The sequence below is a fragment of the Hoplias malabaricus genome, chromosome Y, assembly GCF_029633855.1.
Source record: "Hoplias malabaricus isolate fHopMal1 chromosome Y, fHopMal1.hap1, whole genome shotgun sequence".
Lineage (NCBI taxonomy): Eukaryota > Metazoa > Chordata > Actinopteri > Characiformes > Erythrinidae > Hoplias > Hoplias malabaricus.
The window spans coordinates 34,573,128-34,600,502 of NC_089820.1; the positions used below are offsets into that span (position 1 = coordinate 34,573,128).

At 38.1% G+C, this 27,375-nt stretch overlaps 2 protein-coding genes across 10 annotated transcripts in view; one reads left to right on the forward strand and one right to left on the reverse strand.

The window, feature by feature from the left end:
* Window positions 1-22,703, reverse strand: part of LOC136677972 (R3H domain-containing protein 1-like) — a 90,755-nt gene extending 68,052 nt beyond the window's left edge. For 5 of the 7 annotated variants that reach the window (XM_066655701.1, XM_066655697.1, XM_066655703.1 and 2 more), the window contains exons 1-2: window positions 22,569-22,703; window positions 833-1,000 (exon numbers count right to left, since the gene is read on the reverse strand). The gene's annotated coding sequence lies outside the window, so the exon portion shown is untranslated. Of the gene's footprint in view, window positions 1-832; window positions 1,001-6,581; window positions 6,780-22,568 lie in introns of those variants that run through there. The other 2 variants (XM_066655700.1, XM_066655698.1) reach the window with 2 other exon arrangements.
* Window positions 22,013-27,375, forward strand: part of LOC136677970 (DNA annealing helicase and endonuclease ZRANB3-like) — a 166,776-nt gene continuing 161,413 nt past the window's right edge. For 2 of the 3 annotated variants that reach the window (XM_066655694.1, XM_066655696.1), the window contains exons 1-2: window positions 22,013-22,308; window positions 24,152-24,355. In XM_066655694.1, the coding sequence (XP_066511791.1) occupies window positions 22,205-22,308; window positions 24,152-24,355 (308 nt within the window). In that variant the 5' untranslated portion in view covers window positions 22,013-22,204. Of the gene's footprint in view, window positions 22,309-23,875; window positions 23,961-24,151; window positions 24,356-27,375 lie in introns of those variants that run through there. The other variant, XM_066655695.1, reaches the window with a different exon arrangement.

Consider the following 27,375-nt stretch of genomic DNA (forward strand, 5'->3'; position numbering starts at 1 on the left):
GGCATTCCTGTTTGAGGTGCAGTGACGTTTAAGGGCCCGGTGATCACGAGCATCCAGTAGAGTTTTACGGCCTTGACCCTTACACACAGCATTGTTCCAGATTCTCTAAATCTTTTGATGATGTTATGCACGGTCTTTGCTATTTTACGCTGGGTAACACCATTCTCTTATTGCTGCACTATCTTTCTGCACATCAGTGGTGGAATTGGTGATCCTCTTACCATCTTGGCTTCAGTTACACTACACTTACACTCTGAGAAGCTCTTTTTATACCCAATCACGTTGTCAATTGACCTAATTAGTGTTAATTGGTCTTCCAGCTGTTCGTTATATGCTCAATTTCCTTTTTCCAGTCACTTATTGCTACTTGTCCCAACTTTTTTGGGATTTGTTGATACTGAAATTTTGAATCAACATATTTTTCCTTTAAAATGTCACATTCATTCAGATTAAACCTTTGATCTGTCATCTATGTTCTATTACGAATAAAATATTGACATTTGCCATCTCCACATCATTGCATTCAGTTTTTATTCACAATTTGTTAATATAATGACTATTATTCATGGAATTGGTTCTTTAAAAAAAAATCAAAGCAGACAAAACTGTTGAGGAGAATAGGCCTTTCACAATATATACATTATCAACTTATCATACAATATAGGGATGCTTCCTAAATAATTTTTTTTTTGTTTTTTATGAGTGGCATAAAATGTTTTAAAACGCTAAAAATATCATTATCACTGTTTCTGGAAAACTACTTATGGCAATTGTGACAGGCCTAATGACAAAACCTCAAACCGAGGTTTAAGTAGAGGAGCACTGTGTTTACCGGCTGTGTTGGGTGGTGGGATGGTAACTCGGAGAGGTGAAGGACTCTTGGGAGCAGGACACACTGAGGACTCTTCGATGACGACAGGCCACAGTCCCATGACTCCTTCACCAGTGCTTGGGTCGGGTCACCTAACCACGACCCACACTCCACATCGCCCTCACACACCTGAAACATACAAATGCAGGGACAGGAGTCAGAGACAGCCCTTTTGTCTGTGGTCACGCCAAAGTGGATTCAGTGATGTCAGACAAAGACAATCTATGTATTTTAGAGTGTGTGTTTGATGGGTGTGCGGTCTCATTACACTAATATATATATATATATATATATATATATATATATATATATATATATATATTTTCTTAGACTGAGATAAAGACCAACGTGCTGCCTGCATAAATAGGAACGGACAGATACGGATATCCACATTAAGAGCGGATCACAGAGAGAGTTTAAATGTCCCCGCCAAAAAAAAAAAAACGAATTAAAATCATCGACATGCATTTAAATGCCCACAGAGTAATGTTATCATGCTACAGAAAGAGATATTAAGAAAAAGATATTAAATGAGACAAGGGCAAATAAGAGATAGAATATGTCTAAGAAAAATGAGAAAGAATAGAGATATAGATATTAAAAAAGACATACAGATACGAAAACTGGCATATTGTTGTCTCTGGCAGGACATCAATAATCCCCCTCACACCACCAGCTTCAGCTCTTTCCAAGTTGGCACCGCCAACCTGGTAACCCACAGCCTGGGCACCCGTCCACAGAGAGGAGGTCAAGTGGACTCAACCCGGCTCTATAACTCAGTCAACAGATTTTAAGAATTACATTGCCAGAAAGTGATACAATAAATATATACATAAAACAATGCGGACAGTTCAGCGTAATGGTACGTGCGCCATCCCATGTCCATGTCCTTGTTACCAATGAACCAGCCTTTAAACTGCTGTGCTAAGTATTTTGGAACTTTGTGTGCGAGGGTGCAGCTGGTTCTCATAATGTTACTGAAACAAGTGCAAAGAGAAACTAGGCAAGCCTAGTTTTGCCAGACCACCATAAGTCAAATAGCCATTGTCACAGGTGTGTCTGGCATTTAAAAAACAGGAAAGCCCAAAATACATATCCTTGTCATTGGAAGGTCTGGAGAAGCTTTGGTGCTTCATATCAATATCTTTATTTACATTGGTTTTAATTACATACTTGTGATGTAGAGAAAATTTGGAGGGCAGGACTAATAAATGCAGAAATGAAAAAAGGAGCCCAACGTTTTTTTTCCATAATAAATTACACCGGCATCAGTGTTTTTCTTGTTCGTTTTATTTAAAAATTACTAGGTGATCTACCACCAAAGACGACCTAGAACATTTAGTTGATTTTAAGAATTACAGTTATGTAATAAGTTAGAGTAAAACATGTGAAGTTTAAGGTGGCTGTGCACAGCTATTTGGAGTTTTATGAACACACTAACACCACAAAGACACGCACTCACACGAAATAAGAAAATCAGCAGTCCTCTGCCTGTGAGATGTAATACGTGTGTAAAATGTTGCCGAGTTATGAGCCGTCCTGCTGAGCTTGTGAACAGCAGAGAAACATAACTAGCGCAGAGCCAAACACAGCCCCAGAAAAACACAAACGGAGCGTGTTCCTGTCTTATTTCCTATTGTTCAGCCACAATTTGCACTGAGGAACCTACTGTTCTTTGGGAAAGTATTTTTCTGGTTCATGAACCAGTTTATGTATTGGTGTAAATGCGCTGAATGGTTCCAAATTTAGTTCACAAAATGGAATGTAAAATTTGGCTAACAACAGACAGTGTGTAGCTCCACCTTAAGCTGTCTCTGTGATATATGGCTGAAAAATACGACAGAATGGCAGTACTGGATCCAAACAGCAAGCAATCACAAACAATTTTGGTTTTCTCCAAGAAAAAGTGTGAAATCATATCCAAAAGTGTGGTGGATGCTGACCAATTTCTGGAACCATTGTCAATCTTGGTCACGATGTTACTGTTCAGTTTAACATGGTTCAAACAACTCAACTTCATAAAATTATTTAATAATATTTATTACCCCTTCCTACCATATTACCAAACTTTAATTTACTTCATATTGGGGCATATAATTAAGAACATATTTTACTCATCAACTCAATACTACATTCCTTGAAAAAGAAAAAGAATCTTTTGACTTGTGGATTGATGTTTAATACATAATTCAGTTGATGGATGCACTCAATAACTCAATTACTAAATTTAAGTTATAAAATAATTTTTTAATGGGTTGAATATTTTCTGGTTAACAATTAGTCACACTAATGACTGGTGGTAACTGGTCAAAATATATAACAAAATTAGAATCCATACAGGCAAAACTTTTGAAGCCTTATGCTCTGAGCCTTAAAGACTCACTTGTATATTATGTAAGAATTTAACTGTAAAAAACAAAACAAGTTTATTCGTAAGTAGTTAAAAAAAATTATTTTGTAGAAAACAGAGCTGGACCCAAATATTCAGCTATTCGTTCGCCTTGCAAGTATTCAGTTTTCAAATTTTTTGAATCAGATATTCATTATTTGTTCTCTTTTGGGCAAATGTATGCTCTGAATAAAAGCAGCACTCAATTCCATCTGTATTCAGGCACTCAAGTGCGAAAAAACATGGCTCTGCTCTGCTTCCAGAACACCAATGCCCCTATTTCACCCGTATTCAGGCAAGTTGACATTAAAATCCTTGTAGAAATAAAGAATAAAACAGCCCAACATGCTAAAACAGCCTACTTTACAACAAAGCGTGGTGATGCCACAGCCCATTTTGTTAGCTTCGTACCTAGAAGCAGACCACCTCCACGAAGCTCTAATTAACCAGTGAATACAATGTGCCCTTAGTAGTTAGAGAAGCTGCACTGAGCGCCGCAGCATATCCTGGAAACTGGGCATCGGATGCTGATTTTCTGAAGTAAATCCAATATACACACACCCAAATAAGTCTTACATTTTACAGCCGAGGCTCTGAAACACTAAAACTAGTGGGAAGAAAAATCAACTTGCTTATTATTTATTTATTTCTTATTTTAAACTAATACTGTGGTTGTGTTTTAATGTGATTTAAAAATTACTTTCTATAAATTAAGGTCTTATTGCCACAAATTTATTAAAAAACAAAGCTGTTTTTGTTTGACTGGGGGCAAACCAACCAATTAAATTACATTAAATTCTCCTCAAGAGAGAAAGACACACAAACTCGCACATAAAAATAGGCTGATCAGGAGATTAGCATCACACTGGATGACAGTAACACAGGTGGTGTCTATGACAGAAGCAGGTGGAGGCATCCAGACCTTGCTCTTTCACTCAGAGAGCTTTAGAATGCAAGCTTCCAAGCACTCTGGCAGTAACTGCCTGCATGTTACACTAACTAAAATTAATTCTGCTGTACAAGCAAGCAGGTCAGAGGGCTCGCAGCTAGCACAGTGTGCTAATCATACGGAGGTGCCAAGTACTACACTCAAGAACAATTATGGCTGAGCAAGGGGAGAGGAGACAAGTGTTCACCCCATGGATGAACTCCACAGTTAAGGATTTAAAGCACATACATATGGCTCTTAAAATTTACATGCAGCATGACAAGCATCAACACAGCGAGTAACTACTAAACATCCCTTCAGTCTCCCCCTTTGCCTCTCTTCCCCTCCAAGCAGATCCACTCTGCTCAACATATCTTCCCCCAAAGACTTGACTTTTGAAGGGATACGGCATGAGAACAATGCTAAAACTTAAAATCTACATTTCAATCATAAGTGGCTTGCTCCCACTCCAACATAGACTCACAAACCTGTCCTTTCAAACAACCATTCTGCAGTTCACTCCGATCTTGTACAAAAGGGAGAAAAAAAATTGTAATCTGTTTTTCATATATTAAACATTGTTGCTCACGCATTATCAGAAAAAGACATGCTATGAATCTCAAATGGTTCTCAATTAGACAGAAGAGTGGCACAAGTGTAATTCTGGAACAATATGCATTAAGTAACGAGAGAAGTGAAGCTGATTCAGATATAATATTTTTATATCTCCAAAAAAGAAAAATCAAAGTTAAAAGGTACCAACACTATAAAAACGTCATATTTGCTTTACAGACCATTTCAACTTGGGAGGTGACAACTAGTGATGTCAGCACAATTGCTCCAGTTTTATCTGTTTTTCAAGCCACAAGAGGGCGCAGAACAAATGAACAGGCATATTGTCATTCATAACTTTTTATAATCAGATTAGCACATCTCATTTGTTGGTTTTGTACCATCTTCATCCATTTAGATGTCCCTCGTTAAAGTTTGGGGTTCTCAGAACAACTGAACTTACAGAAGAACATTTTAAAAAGATATTTGCAGAGCAACATAGTGAGTCCTCAAAAACTGCAGAGGCCAAAAAGCAGACACATCCAGAAAAAAAAATTCAATGCTCATGAGATTCATCAGCTTTAAGCTTTGTTGCCCACTAGAGGGAACTCCTGGACATCAGCTCTGCTGGGGTATTTGCATTTATGGAGTGACACAGACAGAGGAAGGGGGGGAAAAAAAAAAAAAATAAATAAATAATATATATATATATATATATATATATATTGCAGCTGCAATTTACATTGCTTTAGCTTGAGACAGCAGAACACACACACACACACACACACCTGTCTGCAAGTAGTGGCCTTGAGTGCTTTTCACAGAAATATGAAACAAAGCACAGAGGCCAAGAGCCAAGGCAAACTTAAGTTCTTTTTCAAAGCAATCACCATCCTCAAAAGCACATTCATACAATCTTTGTGAACATATCTGTGATACTGACTCTAATTCAGGGGTGAGTTCCATGTCCTCATGAGATAGTCAAAGCCTTTCTATAACCTCCCTTGCAGACATGACTTCATGTCCCAGACAGCATTTCCTTACAGAGATTAACACGCTTTTGCTCTGGCTATAAATTCCACTCACCTACTACACAGATTTTCTTTCAGAAAATGAGTCAACTTCTACAGCACAGGTTTAGAATTTAGTTTAATCATTATTTAATACGTCTTTATTTCAGATCCTATGTGAAACAGAAAAATTGACATTAAATTTTACGATTGCATTTTAGGTCTCATGAAAAATGAGTTCTGGTGAACCTCAGCACACACACATTATACCTCAGCACATTATAATTCAAACCAATGTACATGCAAGTTTTTTTTCTTTTTTTAACAGATTTTCAATGACAGGCCTAATCCAATTTTAATTCAATTTAATCTTATATCATTTAATAAGATGTTATCAAACCAGATGCCTTAGGAAACTACAGTAAAACGCAATAGACTTTAAAATGTAAAAACCACAGAACGAACTGATGTCAAGTCATCTTCCAAACATTGTCAGATCTATAAAGAAAAGTGCAGCTTAACAAAGAACATTACATGGAAAAGCTACTGATCACATGTGAATAGGTTCATCTATTCAGGTCCAGTACAGCACATACGACATTTTCAAAGATTTTCAAACAGAAAAACAGCTATTAAAATGAGTGCAGCTGCCATGAAAAAGTACATTCAAACACAGAATATTAAATTGTAAAACTACAAAAGAAACTGCAATGCCAATGCACCAAACAGGAGAAATTAACAAATTTATAGCTACATCTACACAATTTACACACACACACACACAGAGAGAGTGATGAGACAGCTCCCTCGCGCGCAAACACACACACACACCTGCCTCGCAGCGAGCCTCATCTGCTCTTCAGCTTACATGGTTAGTCTCCATAGCACCGTCAGCAGCATCGAACGGAGCGCAGCTCACCTCAGCTCTGTCTCCAAGACAAATGCTCGCGTACCTGCCCCAACCCATCGCCACGACAACCAGCCCTGCCTTTCTCCCTCGCTCACATGCACACATGCGGACAGTCAAATCAACAGCTGGCTTTAGTGAGGTCATCCTCCTATAAGCCAATCGCAAAGCCCCGCAGGACGGTTGCGGCATGTTTGAGCTAATGTGGGCCCCTCCCTTATTAGCCAATCAGCTGGCCCCATGGACCTGAGAGACAGATGACAACGGAGCGGGGGCTCTCTCAAACACACATTAGGCTGGTCTGTTTTTGTGCATATGTGTGTATGTGTGTGTGTGTGTGTGTGTGTGTGTGTTGGACTGCTGCTGAGGGAATGTCTGTTAGGGACAGAGCATGCCAACAGTATACATCCACCTTCCACTGTTCAAGAGGCATTTGAAGCTGGAATGTACATTCAGTATAGTCTGTGTTCTTATTATCTGGAGTAGGCACTAACAGTGTTAAGTAGATATTTAATAAAACTTTAGAGACCTTATCATGCCCCCTAAATTGCTGGAGTACAAATTTTATGCCATAAATGTATACTCAGTACACCTACAGTGTCCTTGTAAACACATGACTGCACACTTTCATTAAGTGTTCATTATAAGAATAATAATAAAAAAAAAAAATCTCTGGTCTAAACAGCTGATGACCACAAACAAACTAATGATGTAAAACAAAGATGTTGCACAAACGTAAATCAACACTGTCCCAATAAACTATTTTAAAAAGCAGTAAACATGGCAACACTGCTTAAAACCTCAGCATCAAAAGTTGGGGCTAAACTGCTGTAGGCTGAATGTCACAAAAAGTTAATTCAAATTATTGCCTTAAATATAGCCACAAGCGGCAATTAACGGGGTTCTCGCAGAATAGGCCTGTTTGGAAGCAATAGGCCTACATTGCTGACATGCTAGCTTTAAAATCATGTATATAAGTAGAATCTGGAATTTGAACCCATTTGAGTAAAGTATGAAGGAGTTACCGACGTTCAAGTAAAACCTGTGATAAGCCGAAGAGGTTTATTTGCATATAGCGGCCATCTTGAATCGAAATGTCAACATTCGTTCTATAATTACCCAGGGTCAGACTCATGTGAACGTTTTGGCACCAAGCTTAAGACAATTGGTCAAAAATTTCCAGACTTGTGGAAAAAAGTAAGTTTCACAAATTAGCTCGAAATCTAAGTGGGCGGACCTAAATGATCCAAATGGCTTAACCTAAGGAATCAGGGGGGGGGGGGGGAATTTTGTCTCCAGGCCTTACGGCGTAGGAGATATAGACCTCAACGCGTATCCCTTTGCTATAGCACCACCATCTGGACAAAGAGTGTCATTTTCCTTGGCTGAGTCATTTCACACCTGCTGTACCTTGCTGCCAAGTGAGGTGTTTCTGGGCCTTATGGTCTTTGCTCCATATTGCATTTTGCATAATGCCTCAGATCTACTGTAGTTCAACATCACAATGTATAGTCTTAGACTGCCATCTGCTGGTTTCCCCATATTTTTAGATCAGCCATGAAAGCACATACAGAAACTTTTGAGCGTGTACTTCTATGTGGATATAGTCCTAACATGGACATATGCGGTATCAGCTGAATCCTAAGGATCTGAACTTTAATAATTATCAAAAAGTTTGCACTTTTATTACCATGTAGCTTACAGGCCCCTCCCAATACCTGAGATCCAGCATGTACTCCACAATATATATGTATACATATAACTCAAAAACGCTTACCCCAAAACTTTCAAAACTTCACATGGTTGATCAGTCTGAGGATTAGATAGAATTAAATTGGTGTGCCACTGCAATCCTAGATGGCGCTATAGCGCACACACACACACAAAAAAAAAAACATTTTAATCAGTTATTGTCCAATTGTAGCGCCCATATATTTGAGTCATATTGTACATGCTTCTTCAGAGAAAGGCCCTACATATGTATGTCAAATTTGTTCTGAACTGAGCTTAATTTGTTTGAGTTACAGCTGAAAGAATGTTTAAAGCTCCACACACATCAATTAATTGATATATTACAACAACAGTTTGTCCAAATGTTGAACTTTGTTTGATAATTATTGACCTACAGACTCTGCAGATTCTAACAAGGTCAATTGTTTGGGAATAGAGCGATATTCCACGGACTAGTTCGAAAACATTCAATTGTAAACAACTGGCGATTGAGAATATACGATGCATTTTTTGACAACACTTGCAACTACAAAGTTGTGAGGCCCTCTGCAAAGTATACAGAGAGGTAAACTGCGTGTCAATACGCTTAATATTCTCTGGGATATATCATATTTTCTTGATATAGCGCCCCCTAATGGCTATTATTACGAAACTTTTTATACCCTTAGGAAGTGCCACCAAGGACATACCATTCAAATACCATGATGATTGGACCTTGTTAAGGTTGTCAAACAGCTGCTGACATCTGATTGGCCGATGACGATCACAATTTTGCCCGAATCAAATTGTCCTTAATTTTTCCTAATTTTCCAAACTAGTCCGGGGATTTTTGTCCAATTCTCTTGACCTTGTTGCCAAAATATTCACAGGAGTCTGTTGATTAATAATTATGAAAAAAAGTTGAAATTTTGCTTCAAGATGGCCACCATTTGCAAATGAACCTCTTCGGCTTATTTTACTTATAACAATTTCAGACTTTACTCAAATGTGTTCAAATTTCATATTCTACTTCCAGAAGAATATATGTTGGAAATTAGGGCTGTCCTGAATAATATTTTTATGTTTTCTGAGCCATAATATTCTGTGAATATTTGAATATGTGGGGGAGTGGGTGGTGTATATTGATGTAATTGACAAAGTCTGCTTCCGACCCCTGCTTTAATATCCCTGTCTACAGGTTGGCTCGCTAGCTATGCTCACTAACCAACTAACTAACGGCACAGAGTATACACAATTTAACCATTTTGAGAGAAGGTGCTCTAATTTCAGGCACAAAGCTGACAAAATGGAAGGTGGCGTCGCCTCTCTTTGTTGTAAGTGTGCTGTTTTAGCATGTTAGGTTGTTTTACATGACAGAGTTTCAGTTGTACAAAGATTTTTATGTTGATGAGTGGAGTGGAGAGAGCACTGTTTTTACTGCTGTAGAGCCTGAATGTGGTGAAGCGTTACCTTTATTGATAACCACATTTATCAAAAAAAAAAAATAAATAAATACATGAATCTCAAAATTAGAAACCTGAATACATACCCAACGAACAAATAACTGAATACCTGAAAACTTGGGGCCAGCCCTATTGGAAATGGCCTACTACTCATTATTCCCTACATGGAGTAAACAAGACACTTTTCAAGACACACCCATGCTAGATGCAGCTCGAATTTAAAGCCGGGGCATTATAAACAAACTGGATGTTTCAAACTGCCCAACCAAGCACACAACTTGCACACAAATATGGAGGTACAATTCGCTGTGGTTATTGTTTATGCTGCTACTTGTGTTGATTAAAAAAAAAAAAAAGAAAAACATGTAAAAACGTCTTTGGGTCATGGATGGGTAAACAGTGAGCGCAGTCTCTAAACACTGCAGCGGGAGCTGGAGATTAGTAGAATAGCACATAGTTGTGGCTACGTTGCACCTTAAACGGTTCAGAAACAGCGCTATACATAAAGTGTGCCAGTGTTTCATCATTTAAGGTGGTATGGTAAGTTAGAATACAGTAGGAACAAAGGCTGTAACAGCATGTTGTGTGGCATGTTCTCCTACAGGTAATACTCGTTATTTGGGGAAATGTGCAAAACATTTTTGTGCATTTAAGTGAGTCACAGGGAGGGGGTTCTGTGGGATCTCACTGACTGGAGTCAGTAACAGTCTGAAAAACAAAAATCCAGTAGCCCACCACAGTTGTGTGTTTAACACTGAGCTTGGGTTTAAATCGAGAGGAAGAAAGTTGTAAACAGACAAAATTCTCAGAAGACCCTTCACTCAACTCACAGGTATGAGGCTTTATCTTCTAATTATGTGAGAGCCTCAGTTCACTGGAAAATTATTTGCTGTGGTGTGCTAAACCAAGTGCCTGATAGCTGGCTAGAACCGCTTCTAAACTGTGTAAAATTATCTTAGTTTGCTTATTATTGAACCTTTCCCTTCCTCCAAAACCAGTTGGTGAAATTAGCTCACTAAGAAACAGGTTTTTTATCGTCAAGAAGTGTGTTAGGCTATGCTGAGATAAACTGCACAGCACAAACAATGAGAAAACCCTTCATTAGACAGATATAAGGCTCAGTGCAGCTTGACAGAGCAACCTCGATTTTGAGGCAAACATTTTTCTTCTTTGGGCTAAATGTCATGTGGTTTAATGGCAACTTAAAGCATGCCAAAGAACACTGACTTAATTTAAGAAATCACACAGAAGCATGCTAACACTGGTCTTAGAAAGTGCATTTTACAATCATGACAAATATCCTCATGAACGTGTAAAAAGCTGTTTAGCATTGTGTAAATATTTTTTCATGGTTCTGAATTTTTTTAATATACAGATAATAAATAAGAAAATGTTGTCCATTCAGACATATATCTTATTAGCATTAACAAAAAAACTTTAAGTATAGCAATATAAATGAAATATCAGTAGGGGATCCCTAGTACTCGCTGTCCATTCTCTCAGACGCAAAGTCCATACATGACCACTCTACAATTAGAGACTTTAGTCAATATGTTGCTTTGCATACATCAATGCTGATGGGAAGTCAAATAAGTACTGGATTTGATAAACATCTTGCACCTGTATTAGAAACCACAGGTTCTCAACCTGACAAGGGATCGCTCAAAGATGGTGTTTGTGAAAGTGTGAAGACGCCAAAATTGACTTGTGCTCTGCCTACGTATTTATGTCTCTTTATTTGCTAAATGTTGTTAATTCACATTGTTGGATAAATCTTTAGTTAATCACAGTGCAACCTTTTTTAGTCATCAAAAATAAATCAATGTAATTTTGTAACTTTGTGCCAAGTTTTTTAATATTATATATATATATATATATATATATATATATATATATATATATATATATATATATATATATACACACACATATACACACACACACACGTATATATATCAACAAGTGAGCCATTGCTTGGTCGATATTTTTGCTTTATGAAGTGAGCCGAGATCTGAGTTACGAGCGAGCAAGCTTACACCACTCACCATTAGGTAGCCCAGCAGGCGTTCAGTTCACTTCGTTATCTTGCTGCATGGACGTCGTTAGGCCTGTTTTAGGGGGCTCTAGCCCCCACTAAATGTTTCATTTTCAACAACTGTTCTGTCTCCAGTTTAACCGTTGGCTATAGGTCTGTATTGCTTTCTTGACAGAACACGCACACCTATTGTTGCCAACCATCCCGTATTTGAACACTAAAAGATACGTTCCATTTTGAACCAATACGGGGGCGTGTGTATGTATATATATATATATATATATATATATATATATATATATATATATATATATATATATATATATATATATATATATATATCTCACCTCATGGCAGTCCATATTATTTGAGGTCATCATCCAATACCTAGTTTTACCAGTTAATAATGCATTTAAATGATGTGTGCTGTTGACTTAACAAATTAATGCAACCAAGGACAACACACAATCTTTAGAAGGATGTCATTTATCACAGTGTGACAATATGTAAATATTGCGATAAATATTGAAATAAATCAATATAAAAAAAAAACTTAATTTTTTTTTTTTTTATTATCATATTTGCCCAGCTCTAAGCTAAAGGTGAATTAGACATCTGAGGAGAAAGTCAAACATAAATGGGTGCACAGAAGAATGTAGAAATAGTCCATTACCAAACATTACAAAGGTCTCTTCTTTGGCACAGAATATAAAATCCTTGAGACTGTGGTCAGGTAAAACTAGGATAGTTATGACAATAGAAAACAAACCAATGACTGGCACATAAAAATAAGTAAACAAACTGCTTTAAAAATAGCCACAGTCAATTATGGCCAACAAAGACTGATTTAATAAACTTAGCCTCCTTGGGTTTAATGACTTTGGTTGAAAACATTAAGATCTTATTATTTTATTTAAATAAAAAAAATAGCTCTAAAAGGAGTGCAGCATTCTCCTAGGTCTCTGTTCTCTTTCCTGCAAGAGAAAGAGGGGGAGGATTCATACAAATGCTGCCAAAGCGCCATGTCTCTTCAGCCTCATCTGCATTATAAAGCAGGCAGAGGAGCCCTGCTGTATAATTAAGGCCCGCGATGCAATTTGCTTTGAGAAGAGAAGTGACAAATGTGTTTATTTACGTGCTCCCCACAGAGGCCGGAGCCACCCTAAAGTGTGCAGGAAACGGCCGATGAAGAGGGGCTGCAATAACAGACAGCATCTAACGAGCTCCCGAAGGGTAGAGGGGACGGAAACACAGACTATTTTTTGGCTTTTTTTTTTTTTTTTTTTTTTTTTTTTTTTTTTTTTTTTTTTTTAAAGGGGAGTGGGGATAATTCCTCCTAGCCAACCCATATGTATTGCAGCCCAACAACAGCACAAAAAGCTGATCTCTGATCAGTGTGTTGGAGGAAAATGAATGCGGCAGGAAGAAGCTGAGCAGTGTTGCTGAGTGGATAATGGCTCATCCTCATTAGGCAGAAACATCCTGAACAGTACGGAGAGCAGGTCACTGTAGCTTTAGGTTTGCCTGCAGCTCCACTGTGACGTCTGGCAACAAAGTCGTGTCAAAGTGGAACAGGCACTGAGCTGTCTTAGCACAGACATTGCGATACGCTTCGGAATCCAACACATATCCCAGTTTCTGTTCTGTTAACTGTCCATTTATTTGTTTTCTGGGCATGTCTTTGCAGTTATGAAATTCACACAAAGCAGATGTACTTTTGAAATATTCTCTCCAACTCAAACAGGATGGCTTATGCAACACTGCTAGTCCCTATCAGGCATAATTTCCGTCTGTAGCTAAGGGATTCAAATTATATAAAAGTATATACTTTTATAAATAAGCAAAATTCTGCATTTTTCTTGAATGCAATATGACAAATTCTGAGCATGCATAACCAAAAATTCAGGACATAATTTACTAGGGGTTCTACAGTACCTCTCAATGCACACTGTGGGATGTGACATCATAAATTATACAACAGTTAGTTCCAGTCGCGCATTCTGGTTGAGAAGCATTCTAAAGCATGCTTTATTTCACCATAACATTTTTTTCCACAACCACTGTGTCAGTCCACTGAACGCTGTTGCTAAAAACGTTCTACGCTGCAGTTCAGCTGTCATTATTATATTTTTCACTGCTAAATTAGCTTCAATTAATTTTTCACACCAATATACTGTCTTCACTTTACTTCAAGAATACTAATACAGATAAAAATCATGTACCAATTATACTCAATCAATTAACACGTTTAACTCAGGTTTAACTTGAAATAAATGGAGACTGATGGCAGTGACTGGCACCACAGACCATTTAATTCAACACATACAATATAAGTTGATAATTAATGACTTGAGACGAAGCCAGTGGAGGGAAAGCCCATTGGAGATTCAGTTGCTGTAACCGTCCTTAGCGTTTGTGAGGAGCATTTTTTTAGCTGCACATTCAGGGCATCTCAAATCACTCCCCATTCCCTACATAGTGCACTAACAATAGATGTAAGCCATGACGGTGGGTTTAGAACCAAGCACAAAATGGTTAAATTTAAGTCATGCCACCGCGGTTCAATATAAATGTGTGTTATATTAGAAGTATAATGAATTATGGCTGGTTAACTCTTATGGTGCCTTACAAAGTGAACATGCTGAAAATTGAGATAGTTGCAGCTCGACCAAGCTCACCAAGCTAGATAAAGACTCTCTTGGGCAGAAGCAAGATTATCTGGAGTAGTTTATTCAGCAGATTAGGGGTCTGGAGAGTTTACTCGGCAGGTAATTTATACAGTGGTGAGCTGAGGCTGATCTAGTCTGGGTGTTGAGTGCAGTAGAATTCGTTACTGTAACATAGCAACAAGCTACTTGGCTACTTGTTAAGGAGCTATAATTTGCCAGATGGATTTACTAATTTTATAAACATTTTTGACACTACTTTCCCAGCTTTTTTTTTTATTTATTTCATGATTTATTACCCAAACTGTTGTATAAAAGCAATAGAACACTCCATAGAACAGCACGGCTGAGATGGGCTACAGCACTAGTTTTGGCTTATGATAACACACTCCCTCTCGTGTTCTAATACTTAAATGGCACCTTTGTTTAATACATGTCGGGAGATAAATGTTTCTGAGATATACACACACCCCTCAAAATGCTTTATCAGTATTCTGAAATTATATTTCTATAGATTCTACTCCAGTATGTAAACTAATTTCTTAATTTTTCAGCTACTTAATCCAATTAAAAACATGACGTCAACTATAGATTCTTATTCTATTATGCAAACAGAAAGTGTCAACATCAACAATCCATTAACCCGTACCCTAAACTGAAGCCGCAACCCTATTGTGCACTTAATGTTTATTCTAGCAATGTTTGAATGTTTGAAATGTATTAGTTACAAGTGTCCAAGTTGAGTATACTAAAAAATCCACAATGCATATAATCCAGTTGATTTCTGAGTATAGGAATGATGGATACTACTGTCCCACAATCCAACAAGAAACAAAAAAGGGAGGAACATCTCACGTCTGAAACATTTTAGGCTCTGTCCCAGTGTCCTACTCCTCATGTAGTATAAAACCAATTTTAATACACATGGACTGCACATTAAATGTTAGACACAGGGACGTGAACCTTAATGAAAACATATATGGCTATATTAGCTGACATATAATGCACTATTTAAGTGCAGAAATTTATTGTATGACCTACATTGTACACTACACGCAGTGTTTCAGTCTTTGGGGGGGGAAATGGCAGACAGTGCTGCAGCTGCAGCTTGCTATGATGTGTACTGTCATAGCAAGAGTTCATCACCTCTTGATAGTAAGAAATGTTGGAGTAGGTTAATATTTTGTGTATTAAGCTGACACAGGGAGAAAATTACCCCTGTACTTGTGTCACTGCACTGGTTACCAGTGAAACACAGATGATTTAAAAGTGTTAGTTATTTTTTTTTTAATTTATTTTTAAGCTTTCCACGGACCTGTTCCGTTTACATTCCACCCCATGTGCTCTACAGCCGTCCAACCTAATGCTCTTGGACATCCCTCACTCACAGTTGAGGTTTAAAGGACTGTAGCTGCCTATAGAACAGGATTCCAATTTTTGTAAAAGAATCACAATAGATAATTTTAAGTTTAACTTCAAAACATCTTTATTCACTTAAGCATTTGAGTCTTATTAAAAGGCCAAGCTTTCAGTCATTTGTTTTGAGTTCATTTTATTTTGTACAGCACTTTGGCCAGTGAGTGAGAAATTCACATATCATGCCTTTGAGCCAAACGACATGTCAGTTTTATAAATTACAATGTCTGAATGTCAATATTTAAATGGTAAGATTTGCACCTTATAATATATACTACATAATTCACTCCAATAAAAATTTTATGAACTAAATATTATGATATTATAATAAAATATTATGAATTGGCAGTGGAGGATATTCAGCATTAAATCTTGGCAGAAATAAAGCCTTGGGTTTAATTTTAGAGTGCAGTCATACTCTTTAATAACAATATTTTTCAGAAAAGCACAAATAATTCAGGCCTACTATTTACAGCTCAGAAATTAACTTGCCTTTTTTGGACAGCACACTGAAACATTGAAATTAGACCAAAGTGAGAACTGTCCTGTCTGACGCAGATTAAGATAATTTCTTACCACTTCTTGCCACTTGCACTATTTATTTTCTGTGTTGACAGAAACAGGGCAGCACAGCCATGTTCACGTAGCAATACACTTCACACAAGCTTCAAACAGGTCAAGATAACTTACCTAGTGAGAATAATCAGTTCATGCCTACAGTTTGCATTAAAACCACAGGCTTTGATGCTATATGCATTTCAGGTTTTCACATCCGTGAATAGACCCCTACTCAGATACAAATTAATAATAATAATAATTAAACACAGATCCATAAATTTAACCTAAGTCATCATTCAGCTGGACAGACAGCAAGATGTTGTGCACTAATGACAAGTAAGTAGTCTGCAGCCAGACAAACATGGACCAAATTGAACAGAGGAAAGAAAATCCAGTGTTCATGCCAATCACAGCAATTGTGTGCACACACACACGCACTGTTATAAAAAAAAAAGGAAAGGAAACTACAGTGACTACAGTTTTTTTTTTTTTTTGGTTAATCCTACTAGCCCACAGTAAACCAGCAATACTACCTTCTCTTTTAAATAGGCTCAAATGAATACAGGATGACCCACAACACAAACATCCCAGCAGAATCACCAAACAACACTCTACTTTACCTCACATACTAGACTAATAAATTAATGTTCAACAGTGATGAATTTATTATTTTTATTTATTTCTTTTTTTTTAACACACACTATCTAGTGTGGTAGTATGTGGTTTTGGGACACAGCATCTGTCTTAAATGTTTAGAGATGTAGTGCAGATTAGACCAGAGGTAAAGAAAAAATGGCTTGAAAAGATTTGCTAGTGAACTCTCCACAAGCCTCCAGAGTGTGATTAAAACTGGCTCTGCAAGCTGTCCCTTTGCAATTAAAACTCCCTCTGCTGTATACTGCTGACATGTCTATAATGAACTAATTCACTATGGTGAATAAAGACTAAATTAAAAACGATCCGTGGAATTTCACTTAATCTAACTTTAGACTCAGCTAAACAGAGATTAAGTGAGCATAAGTCACAGTGCAACAAGCAGAATGACCCTCTTCAAGGTTAAATACTTTCAAAGCATGTTTGCTGCTCTCAAAGTTAGGCCAAGAATGTCGGCTATGAGTAAATATATTTCAGAGTGACTACAAGCTGTCTATTTAAAAAAAAAATGTTTAAAGAGAAACACAAGTAGTCTTTCAGCCATACTTTCCTCATCTGTACGTTTACAGATACAGCCAATGGTTGCAAAACAGACCGTTGTTGCCTTTTTTTGTATTTTATTATTCAAAACAGACTAAAGATTCAAAGTCTCTGAAAAATAAGTACTACAATAATAAAAGAATGATTGATCCTATTCCAAATGTATCCCATTAACACAATGCATGGACCTCTATTCTATATTCATTTGCAGCACCTGCCACCAATGCATCAGGATTTTATGAAAAGTCAAGAAATCACAATTAACTTCTGCAAAGTACTTTTTTTTTTTTTAAACTTTAACTTTACAGTTGAAAAGAACATTTGCAAATTAGCGTAAAGCCTGTGACACACCGCGCCACTACTCCGCACACAGAGACTGCACGTCCCAGGTAACATTAGGACTGTACTATATTTCATTAAAGCCACATCAAGTCCACAGAAGATCATGACTGGACATTTAAGGCCTATTCACACACAGTATGAATTTATTTCGCATGAAACAAACGAATGCAATTTTTAACATAGAGGAAACCTTCACACCAAGTGTGAAGTGTGCATTTTTTTGTTTCAACACTGGAAAGATGCAAGATGATGAAGAAGATATGAATCAACTGAGTAAGAGCAACGATGAATATATCATTTTACTTTAAAACACTAATTAAATGACACACATTGAATTCACCCCAGTCTACAGACCAACATGGGAATATAGCAGTGTTTCCATAGGCCAGTGAGTTGGAGTCTCTGCTTCTGCGTGTTGCTCCTCTCATTAAAAAAATATTTTCTTTAACCACTAAATTTTGGTAGGTAGTGTGTTGCTTGTTCTCTAAGCTTTTGGGTTACACTATGAACAAGACGAGCTGTTCAGCAGCCGTCTTCCAGCTCATTTGTTTGGTCTGCAACTATAACTATGGCCCTCTGATTGGTCAGCCTGATTTTAATGCAACTGCAAAATACAGGAAATAGAACCGGTTCTAATTCTGAGGCAACATCAAAATCCGTCAGATTCAGACTCGTTGTGAAAGACACCATTAAAAGGGGACATAAGCAAAACCCACTTTTTGCATGCTTTTATTTCCACTTTGGTCTCTACTGCTCCTATAAACACTCCATGCATGAAACAAAGACATCCATCCGTTTTCTGTGAATCATTTGAAAGATTTTGGTGTGAGGAATCATATGCTTCTACAAGCTGTTTGGATGGCTCCCTTATTGTAATATCACAATAAGAAAATCTGTATAGAATCAGCCTGGTACCACCCTTCACCTGCATAAACACGGGATGGGTGTGGTGTGGCCATGCAACAGCTTATTTTCATAAAATTGTCAGAGACCTTAAACAGCTCATTCTGAAAGGGACTGAAACTGGCAATAATAGAGCTGGTGAGATCTCTTTATTTGAGAGTGAAATGAACATGTTTTGTATAGCCTATAGGTCTATTCTAACGTTTAAAGAGTGGCATAATATGTCCCCTTTAACAAATGTGCATTTGCGTTCAAAACCTTGAGTTTTTTCGTAAACAAATACTAAGGCCAAATTACCTCAGCTAATATTACAAGTTACTCTCCTAGCACTGTATAGCTTGTTTTTTAAGCTCAAAAACATTTTTTTATCACAAGTGTGATAAGTAAGGCTGAATGCTTTTTTTTCATTTAATTTATGCAAACAGGTTACAAAAATGAACTTAAATTTAGCATTTATCAGTGTGACCTACCTTTACAGTTCAACTTGCTGGGTGGGGGCGTAGGGGTGAGCAAAAGAAAAAAATAAATTCCTGGGGATGGATTCTAGATTGGTCAAAGCTGCTCAATAATGGAGCCTTTCCACTGCATGGAACCTACATGACTCTATTCTTTTGCTTTCCATTGGCCAAACCTGTTACCTTGTGCCTGGAACCAGGTAAGTTTTCAGTCTGTGTTCCAACTGTGCTGAGTAGGCACTATATGGCGATGTGTAAACCCTGCAGCGCACTTATTGGCCATAGAGACCTGTCTATCACCATGAAATGCAGAGCACATTCAAGTCCAACACAAACTGATCTGTGAGAACTGGGGCACAGAGTGGTCTTCAGTCCAATAAACAAAAACAACACACTAATACTCAATGAGTAAATGGCGCCTAACTTTACCAGCATCGTTGTTGTGGTTTTCAAAGCCTGTGATTCCTGTTAGAAACAGGGTTTTGTAACGTCACTGGCTGCACTTCATGGGGGAGCCCTGCCAATGGAAAAGCGACAAGCTTTAAGTGTGCCGAGCTGTGCAGAGCCAGACCCATGCGGTGGAAAAGCATCATAAGAGTCTGGCCTGCTACCATGACGTCACCAATGAGCTAAGCCAATGAGTTAAGGCTGTATATTTACCCTTCAAGTCTGAATATTTATCATAACGCCAAACCTTATTTGCATTATATTCATGCAGATAATCAGCAAAACGTACCCAAGAAGCATTTCGGTTTTGACAAAACACAAAAGGACACTGTTTACACTAATTATCTACCTCAAATGGTAAATTTAGCTCAGAGTAAAGAGAAAAGCAAAGAGAGCAGAGAAAATAGCAAAAATAATAATTATTGATTTTTTCCCCTCTCTGATTATTAATCCAGCTAAATTCACCCACTGTTATTGGTGGAGTAATGGGCATTGGGGTCTGCTGAAATAATTGACTTTAGATCATTGTAAACAAAGACATTCTAGCGTGTCTTCCAGAGCACACTGAACAAGATTAACAAGTTTTTTTTTAAACATTATGTCACTTGTAAAGTTCTTTAATGTGTTCTGGAAAATTAGTTTGCTAAAGGCAAACTACTTGAACTGCCACAAATCCTGTATCTCTTATTTTATCCCAAGGTTCACTTGTGATGTGTGTACGAGCTTCTCTTGCACCTCATTCAAAATGCAAGGCATCTGTCTTTGCTATTCAGGGCTCAGCACTGCAGAAACTATACCATGTAACTTCTGGAGGAGGCAAGGAAACTACTCCTTAAAATATATACACACACGAGACAAAATGCCAGTTTTGGAACACTTTTGTTTTCTATTTTATTTATATTTATTTTTAAATCCCATTTTTTTTTTTTTATTTAATCACAGTCAAACTAGGCTTTTACTCAGAGTCGTTAATATGGGTAATGGGTAATTATATTATGACCAGAACTACCTCACTGTTATACAAAACACAAATGTGTGCTTGTTTGTTGTTGTTTTTTTTTTTTGAAAACATAAAAAAGAGTGAAATCAAATCTGATTATGTCTGTAGCTTTATTTTCATATACAGACTATGATATTGGGACATGAACAGTAGCTTTTGACCTATTACTCGGCATACTACAAACTAATTTTAAAATTCTGCTTTTAAAAAGGGCCAGAAATATGTCTTTTCAAAACATTATTCTTTAAGGCACAATTACTTCCAGCCTTTTTTTAATCTAAAAAATAGGTTGACATTAGGGCTGGACAATAACACAATATCCATATATATTGAAATATAATGTGTTTCAATAACAATAATATGTTTTTAAAAACGTTTTCAATATTTCAGTATATTATTTACAGCATCTGTCACTGACTGACGGTCATTACAGGGGGCTGCCATCAGTTCATTGCACTCAAATTTAAAATGGGTTTAATAATATTTGTACTGAAAAGACCTTTATGTAGCTTTCAGTTCTTGGCAGTTTTTCTGTGGCTTTATATTATATCATACTGACTGAAATTGAGGAATATATTGTGATATAAATTTTGGTCACATTGTCGTAGTAGACATTACACAACATGACATTTGATTAGATTTTTTTGGATAAGCACTATGCACTCATACAACAATAATCAACCAAATGCTTCATCAGAAATAGAGCATACGTTTAATAAAATTTGTAAGAGTGTTTGTAATTTGTAAGAGACTAAAAAAAGTATGCCCAGATGTTTGGGGGACTGGTTTAAAATTAGTCCTCTATTGCACTGGGTTAAAACATCATAAGATATGTATGCCTTATTGCTCACTATTTATTACTAACATTACAAAAGCGGATTTGCGAATTCAATGACCAACCATTTGTCAATAGCTCTGGTATTTAAAAAACAAGGCTGTTTTAAGATTTCACCAAAGCCTGTAGTACAGTAAAGTATATGGAGCTTTGTGAAACATTTGATTTCTTGTTAATCATCCAGGCACAGCACATTCTGGAGACCTCTGGCCACAATTTAAATTCATTGTACATTTAACATTATGCTTCTTTATGTCCTCTACAGATTTGCGGGAAACCCACTTTGTAATATGTCCCTAACCTGGAGCCAGGCCCACTCTATTAAGTTACATTGACAAACGTCAATGTACCCAGGGTATGAAGTAGAGCAGCTAGCGACTCGGTTAAAACAGAAGCAAGTAAATAGTTATAAAGCTGGAGATTTCTTTCTTTATTTTCGTGATAAATGCCAGCTATCTGTTTTCGCGTTTCATTTAGCAAACTGTGAGCTAACTCGTGTAACAACGAAGCTAACGTTAACGTTATGAGGCGACGCAAAAACAGCGAGCCGGTTTTAATGACTCTTTGTTTGCGAATCCGTCCAAGTCGCACAGTTCCCTTCTACAACAAAAGAGCTTTGTTATTAAGGTAAGTTGGCAATTCTTGAAACCATTTCAAAGCTTTTAAATGCCGTCGTGTCCGACATGCCGACACTGAAGCGCTAGCTCGACGAAGTAGCCACACACAGCCTGCTCCTTTAAAACCACCGGCTAAAACCCTAAAAACCAGCTACTCACCTTAAGCTAAGTGTAGCCCTTACATTAAAGGCCTCCGTTTTTGGATATAAACCCATATAACATTATTTATGACCAAGTAAATTGAGAGCAAGGAATCAAACGCACACATACCGGTAATGAACGAGAAAATCTGAAACTTTCCAGAATCAAAAACAAAATCAATATCACAGAAGCATGTAACGATAGCTTGCTAAATTGAGCAAGTCAATCAGTCAGCGACAACGAGCTACACGTCTCCGGCCAATATCTGGATTTGTGCCCTAAGTAGGCTTCCTAGTTAATGGGCCGGACAGTGGGAGGAGAACACAAGTGTGCGTTCTAGTGTGGATACGAGAGCGCGGATTGAACGTGTCCAGAGGAGGAGACAAGAGAAGCAGCAAAATGATCGGACAGGTTGAAGTAGAGTGAGTGGCAGCTCTTTCAGCCAATCAGGGGATAAAAATGTCAAAACAGGCCCCGCCTCCACTTGCATTTAAAGTCACCGGCTGGTCTCCAGTAACACATAACCGCTCATCTCTGCTGGGGTTTGTTAATGACGTAAGAAACCTAGGTTGTCTGAATTTGCCCGTTTGATACTGCCTCTTTCGGTCCCTGTGTACGAAACTGCTCCTTATTCACTATTGTCTATATTATCCACTCACCCTGAACTGGATAAGCAGTTACAGATAATGAATGAATTAATGAATGATGAATTCAGTGGGGTAGTAAATGAATTCAAACACTACACACTACATCATGCAGGCTTTTACCAAATAACACAACAGATGATGGGTAATTGGCTATCTGTTAATATATATATATATGGGTTGTACTTTTATTTTATTTTTATTTTTTTGCCATGTATTGTGGGATTGTTTTAGTGGACTGAAATTTGTCCACTGTGTTTTCAGACACTGCTACAAAATGAGAGAACCCCAAAATAGTGATTAGGAAACAGTTCCTGGCACAGCGAATGTCTGCTGTGGTGCGCCTCTGGGTGCCCTGATTTCTTTCCACAATCCAAAAAACACATGTTGGTAGGTGTATTGCTATCTCCACAGCTGGATGAGTGTGTGATGATATCCAAGCTGATTTCATTGGAGTTTAAGCTAAAACTGTTACTGAAGATGAATGAATGAACGAACAAACGAGTGAATGAATGTCTTGAAAATGTGATATTTTTGTTTTAGTAGATATATCATGAGAGAAATGAGCAGTCAAACCCATTAAGACCATATTCAAATGGTAGTATTTTCATTATATATTATATATTTAGCATTATTACTGGGAATAAACAAGCCTCTCTGGTGATTAATACTCATATTAATAATTAACTCAGTTAATAATTAATAATAATAAATATGCAACTCAGATAAGTTACTTATAGGGCTGTATAATTATAGTTATGACCACCCTAAAATATCTATATTATTTGACTTGTCCGCGGCTCGCACGGACGTGACGTCAAGCGCTGAATTTCCACTTTGCCGCGAAATGTCAAATGGCGACGCGCGCAGCTCTAACGTAAACAACGTGTTCCTTTAGCTACAGCAACACAGCCAGATATATGATGTTGCATATTTCAAAATAACAGTTTTTTATTTTTGTATTAAACGCAGGGGCGTTTTTAAACGAAAAAAAGCCCCGAGCTTTGGGACAACGTAACCACCTTCTGTGTTCTTTATCCGTGACTTGGTTCTCGGCCTCTGTTTTAGGTCTCCAGTCTTTTCATGGCGGAGTTGGGGTCGTAAACACGACAAGATGATGAGTACAACTCAGCGTAAAGACTCGGGTCTTTCAAGAGCAGAGTCTTTCAAGAGCAGAGACTATGATGACTTGCTTCTTCCAGAGAAGTTACAGAAGAGGCTTCTGCCCTTCCAGAAAGAGGGGGTTCTGTTCGCCGTTTCTAGAGAAGGAAGGTTAGTTAACGCAGTAAATGCTTTATGAAAATGTTAGCTATAATATTCATAACAATTTATTTAGACGATTTTTTTCACTGTATTGTTGTAGTTTAGATAGTTTATTGTACTGTACCATAAAACTCAGCACTAGTATGCTCAAAGAACCTCTTCAGTGCAAATCAAGAGTTTATTCAGGTAAAATATCAGTTTGGTGTGTTGTTTAATTAGAATATCTATCAGAAGTGAAATATACCTGTCAGCCGTAACATTATGTCCACCTCCTTGTTTCTACACTCACTGTCTGTACTCTCGGCTCCACTGACCATCCATGAGCACTTTGTAGTCCTCCAATTACAGATTTTTTTATATGTTCCTCTGTATACTTTAGCGCCTGTTCACTCTCTTCTTTTGTGGTTAGGACCCCTACATGACCACCATAGTGTAGGTGTTATTTGGCTGGTGGATTAATCTCAGAGCTCTAGTGGCACTGACGTGTTGGTAGTGTGTTGCACTAGTATGAGTGCATCAATTCAGTTCAGCTATATTTATAGAGCATTTTGCCACAAATCTGCTTTACACAATTCTGGCTCCTAGCCCCAAGTGGGCATGCCAAAGCAACATTGCACCCAGGGTCCCCAAGACATCAGCGCCTCTCTTTTCCACCATCAACAAACCAGAGGGATTAAGAGAGAGCGTGGGACAACACCACTGACATCTCAGATTACGAAAATGTCCCAGAATCTCCAGATCTGCTCCTTTTTGTCTAACAGAAATGTTATCAATACATGCTTGACTAAATAAATAGGTTTCAATACTGAACTTAAAGACTGCAGCTGTATCTGAGTCCCTAACATGGACTGGATATTTATTCCAAATCTTGGGGGCTCTATATTCCCTCTCTCTGCAGTAGATGTAATCAATCTAGGCACAAACAGTCAGCCAGACCCTGTGATCTAAGTAGGCATGATAGTTCTCAATATAAAAAAAATTCACAGAAGTACTGAGGGAGGAGGCCAATTATAGCTTTTTATGTCAATAGCAGAACTTTATAATTTATTGTGGCATTGTTTGGCAGCCAGTGTATGATTCTAATGTGATCAAACTAGGATTAGTATGTGTAAGAACCTTGGCTGTGGCATTCTGGACCAACTGATGCTTATTCAGGATTTTACTGGATCATCCAATAAGCAAGACATATTCCACTGATATACCTGATTAAAATGAGAAATGAGAAAGTCTGACGTCAAGTTTACTTCTGGCACTGTTTGAACCAATTATTTTTTTGCACCAAGATTCTCTGTTTTTTCTAAGTTGAGTAGAATGAAATTACTTGACATACAGTCAATTTATATCTTTAGCACAGTTTTCCATCTTAGTAAATGAGAGATTATAGGCTGGTTTAACTGACACATATAATTGTGTGTCATCAGCATAACGATGAAAGTTAAAGGAGCACTGTAACATTTGTAGCATTTTTGTAGCATTTAAATTTCAACTTTAAAATAATGGAGTTGCAGTTATCTGTAATGGGGGAGTAGAGACTGTGGTTACTCAATGCTTTGCATGGTAGAATCTGTGCTATGTAACTTGCCACATTCCATCCTGCCACAAGGCTCTGCTTTCCACGTGGCCATGTATATATTTTATTTTATTTTGTTATGAAAATGAAATTAAAAAGCCTTGTGTGCAACGCAAACCAGAACTAGATGATTTGCTTCATGATTTCTTCTGATTGGCTAAATGCAGTGCACAGTCAACATTATAATGATGAAAATGTTTCTTATAACAAGTGCTGTTCACTCTACATTGTTTGTATTCTGGTAATTTGGGTCAGTTTCCTGTTTAAAACACCATTTGGTCTGGTATGCTTAAAGGCAAATTCACAATTATCTACAGAAGTGTCTTTTTAATATTAAAAAGACACTTTTTAATATTATAACACATTTTCTGCAGAAATTCTGTAGATATTTCCTCACCATGTGAAGCCCCAGTGTCTGTAAATTTAGTTTAAAACAAACAGTCTAGGTCTGGTATGCTAGGCTTTCTCTCTTTTTTCCTCTCTTTTGCTGAGCAGAGGAAGCAGAGTTTGGGGACCCCGGGGGTGGCTCGTCCAACACTGGGGCTGAGGTGGTCGAGGTGGTAGGGAAACTCCTTGGCGGTAGGGCTCCAGGGGTGGATGAAGTTCACCCCGGCTTCCTCAAGGCTCTGGATGTTGTGGGGCTGTCCTGGCTGACATGTCTTTGCAACATCGCGTGGACATCAGGGGCAGTGCCTCTGGACTGGCAGACTGGGGTGGTGGTTCCCCTTTTTAAAAAGGGGGATCGGAGGGTGTGTTCAAACTATAGGGGGATCACACTCCTCAGCCTCCCCGGTAAGGTCTATGCGGGGGTACTGGAGAAGAGAGTCCGACTGATAGTTGAACCTCGGATCCAGGAGGAACAGTGCGGATTCCGCCCCGGTCGTGGAACACAGGACCAGCTCTTTACCCTCGCTAGGATCCTGGAGGGGGCATGGGAGTTTGCTCAACCAGTCTACATGTGTTTTGTGGATCTGGAGAAGGCATTCGACCGTGTCTCTCGGGGTATTCTGTGGGGGGTGCTCATGGAGTATGGGGTACTGGGCTCTTTGCTACAAGCCATCCAGTCCCTGTATAAACAGAGCAGGAGTCTGGTTCGTATGGCTGGCAGTAAGTCCGACTGGTTTCCAGTCAGAGTTGGACTCCGTCAGGGCTGCCTATTGTCACCGGTTCTGTTCATAATTTTTATGGACAGAATTTCTCGGCGTAGCCAAGTCGCGGAGGGTGTCCGGTTTGGTGGTCTCAGGATTCCATGTCTGCTTTTTGCGGATTATGTGGTCTTGTTGGCTTCATCGAGCCGGGACCTCCAACTCTTGCTGGACCAGTTTGCAGCCGAGTGTGAAGCGGTAGGGATGAGGATCAGCACCTCCAAGTCCGAGTCCATGGTACTCAGTCGGAAAAGGGTGGAGTGCTCTCTCCAGGTTGGAAATGAGATCCTGCCTCAAGTGGAGGAGTTTAAATA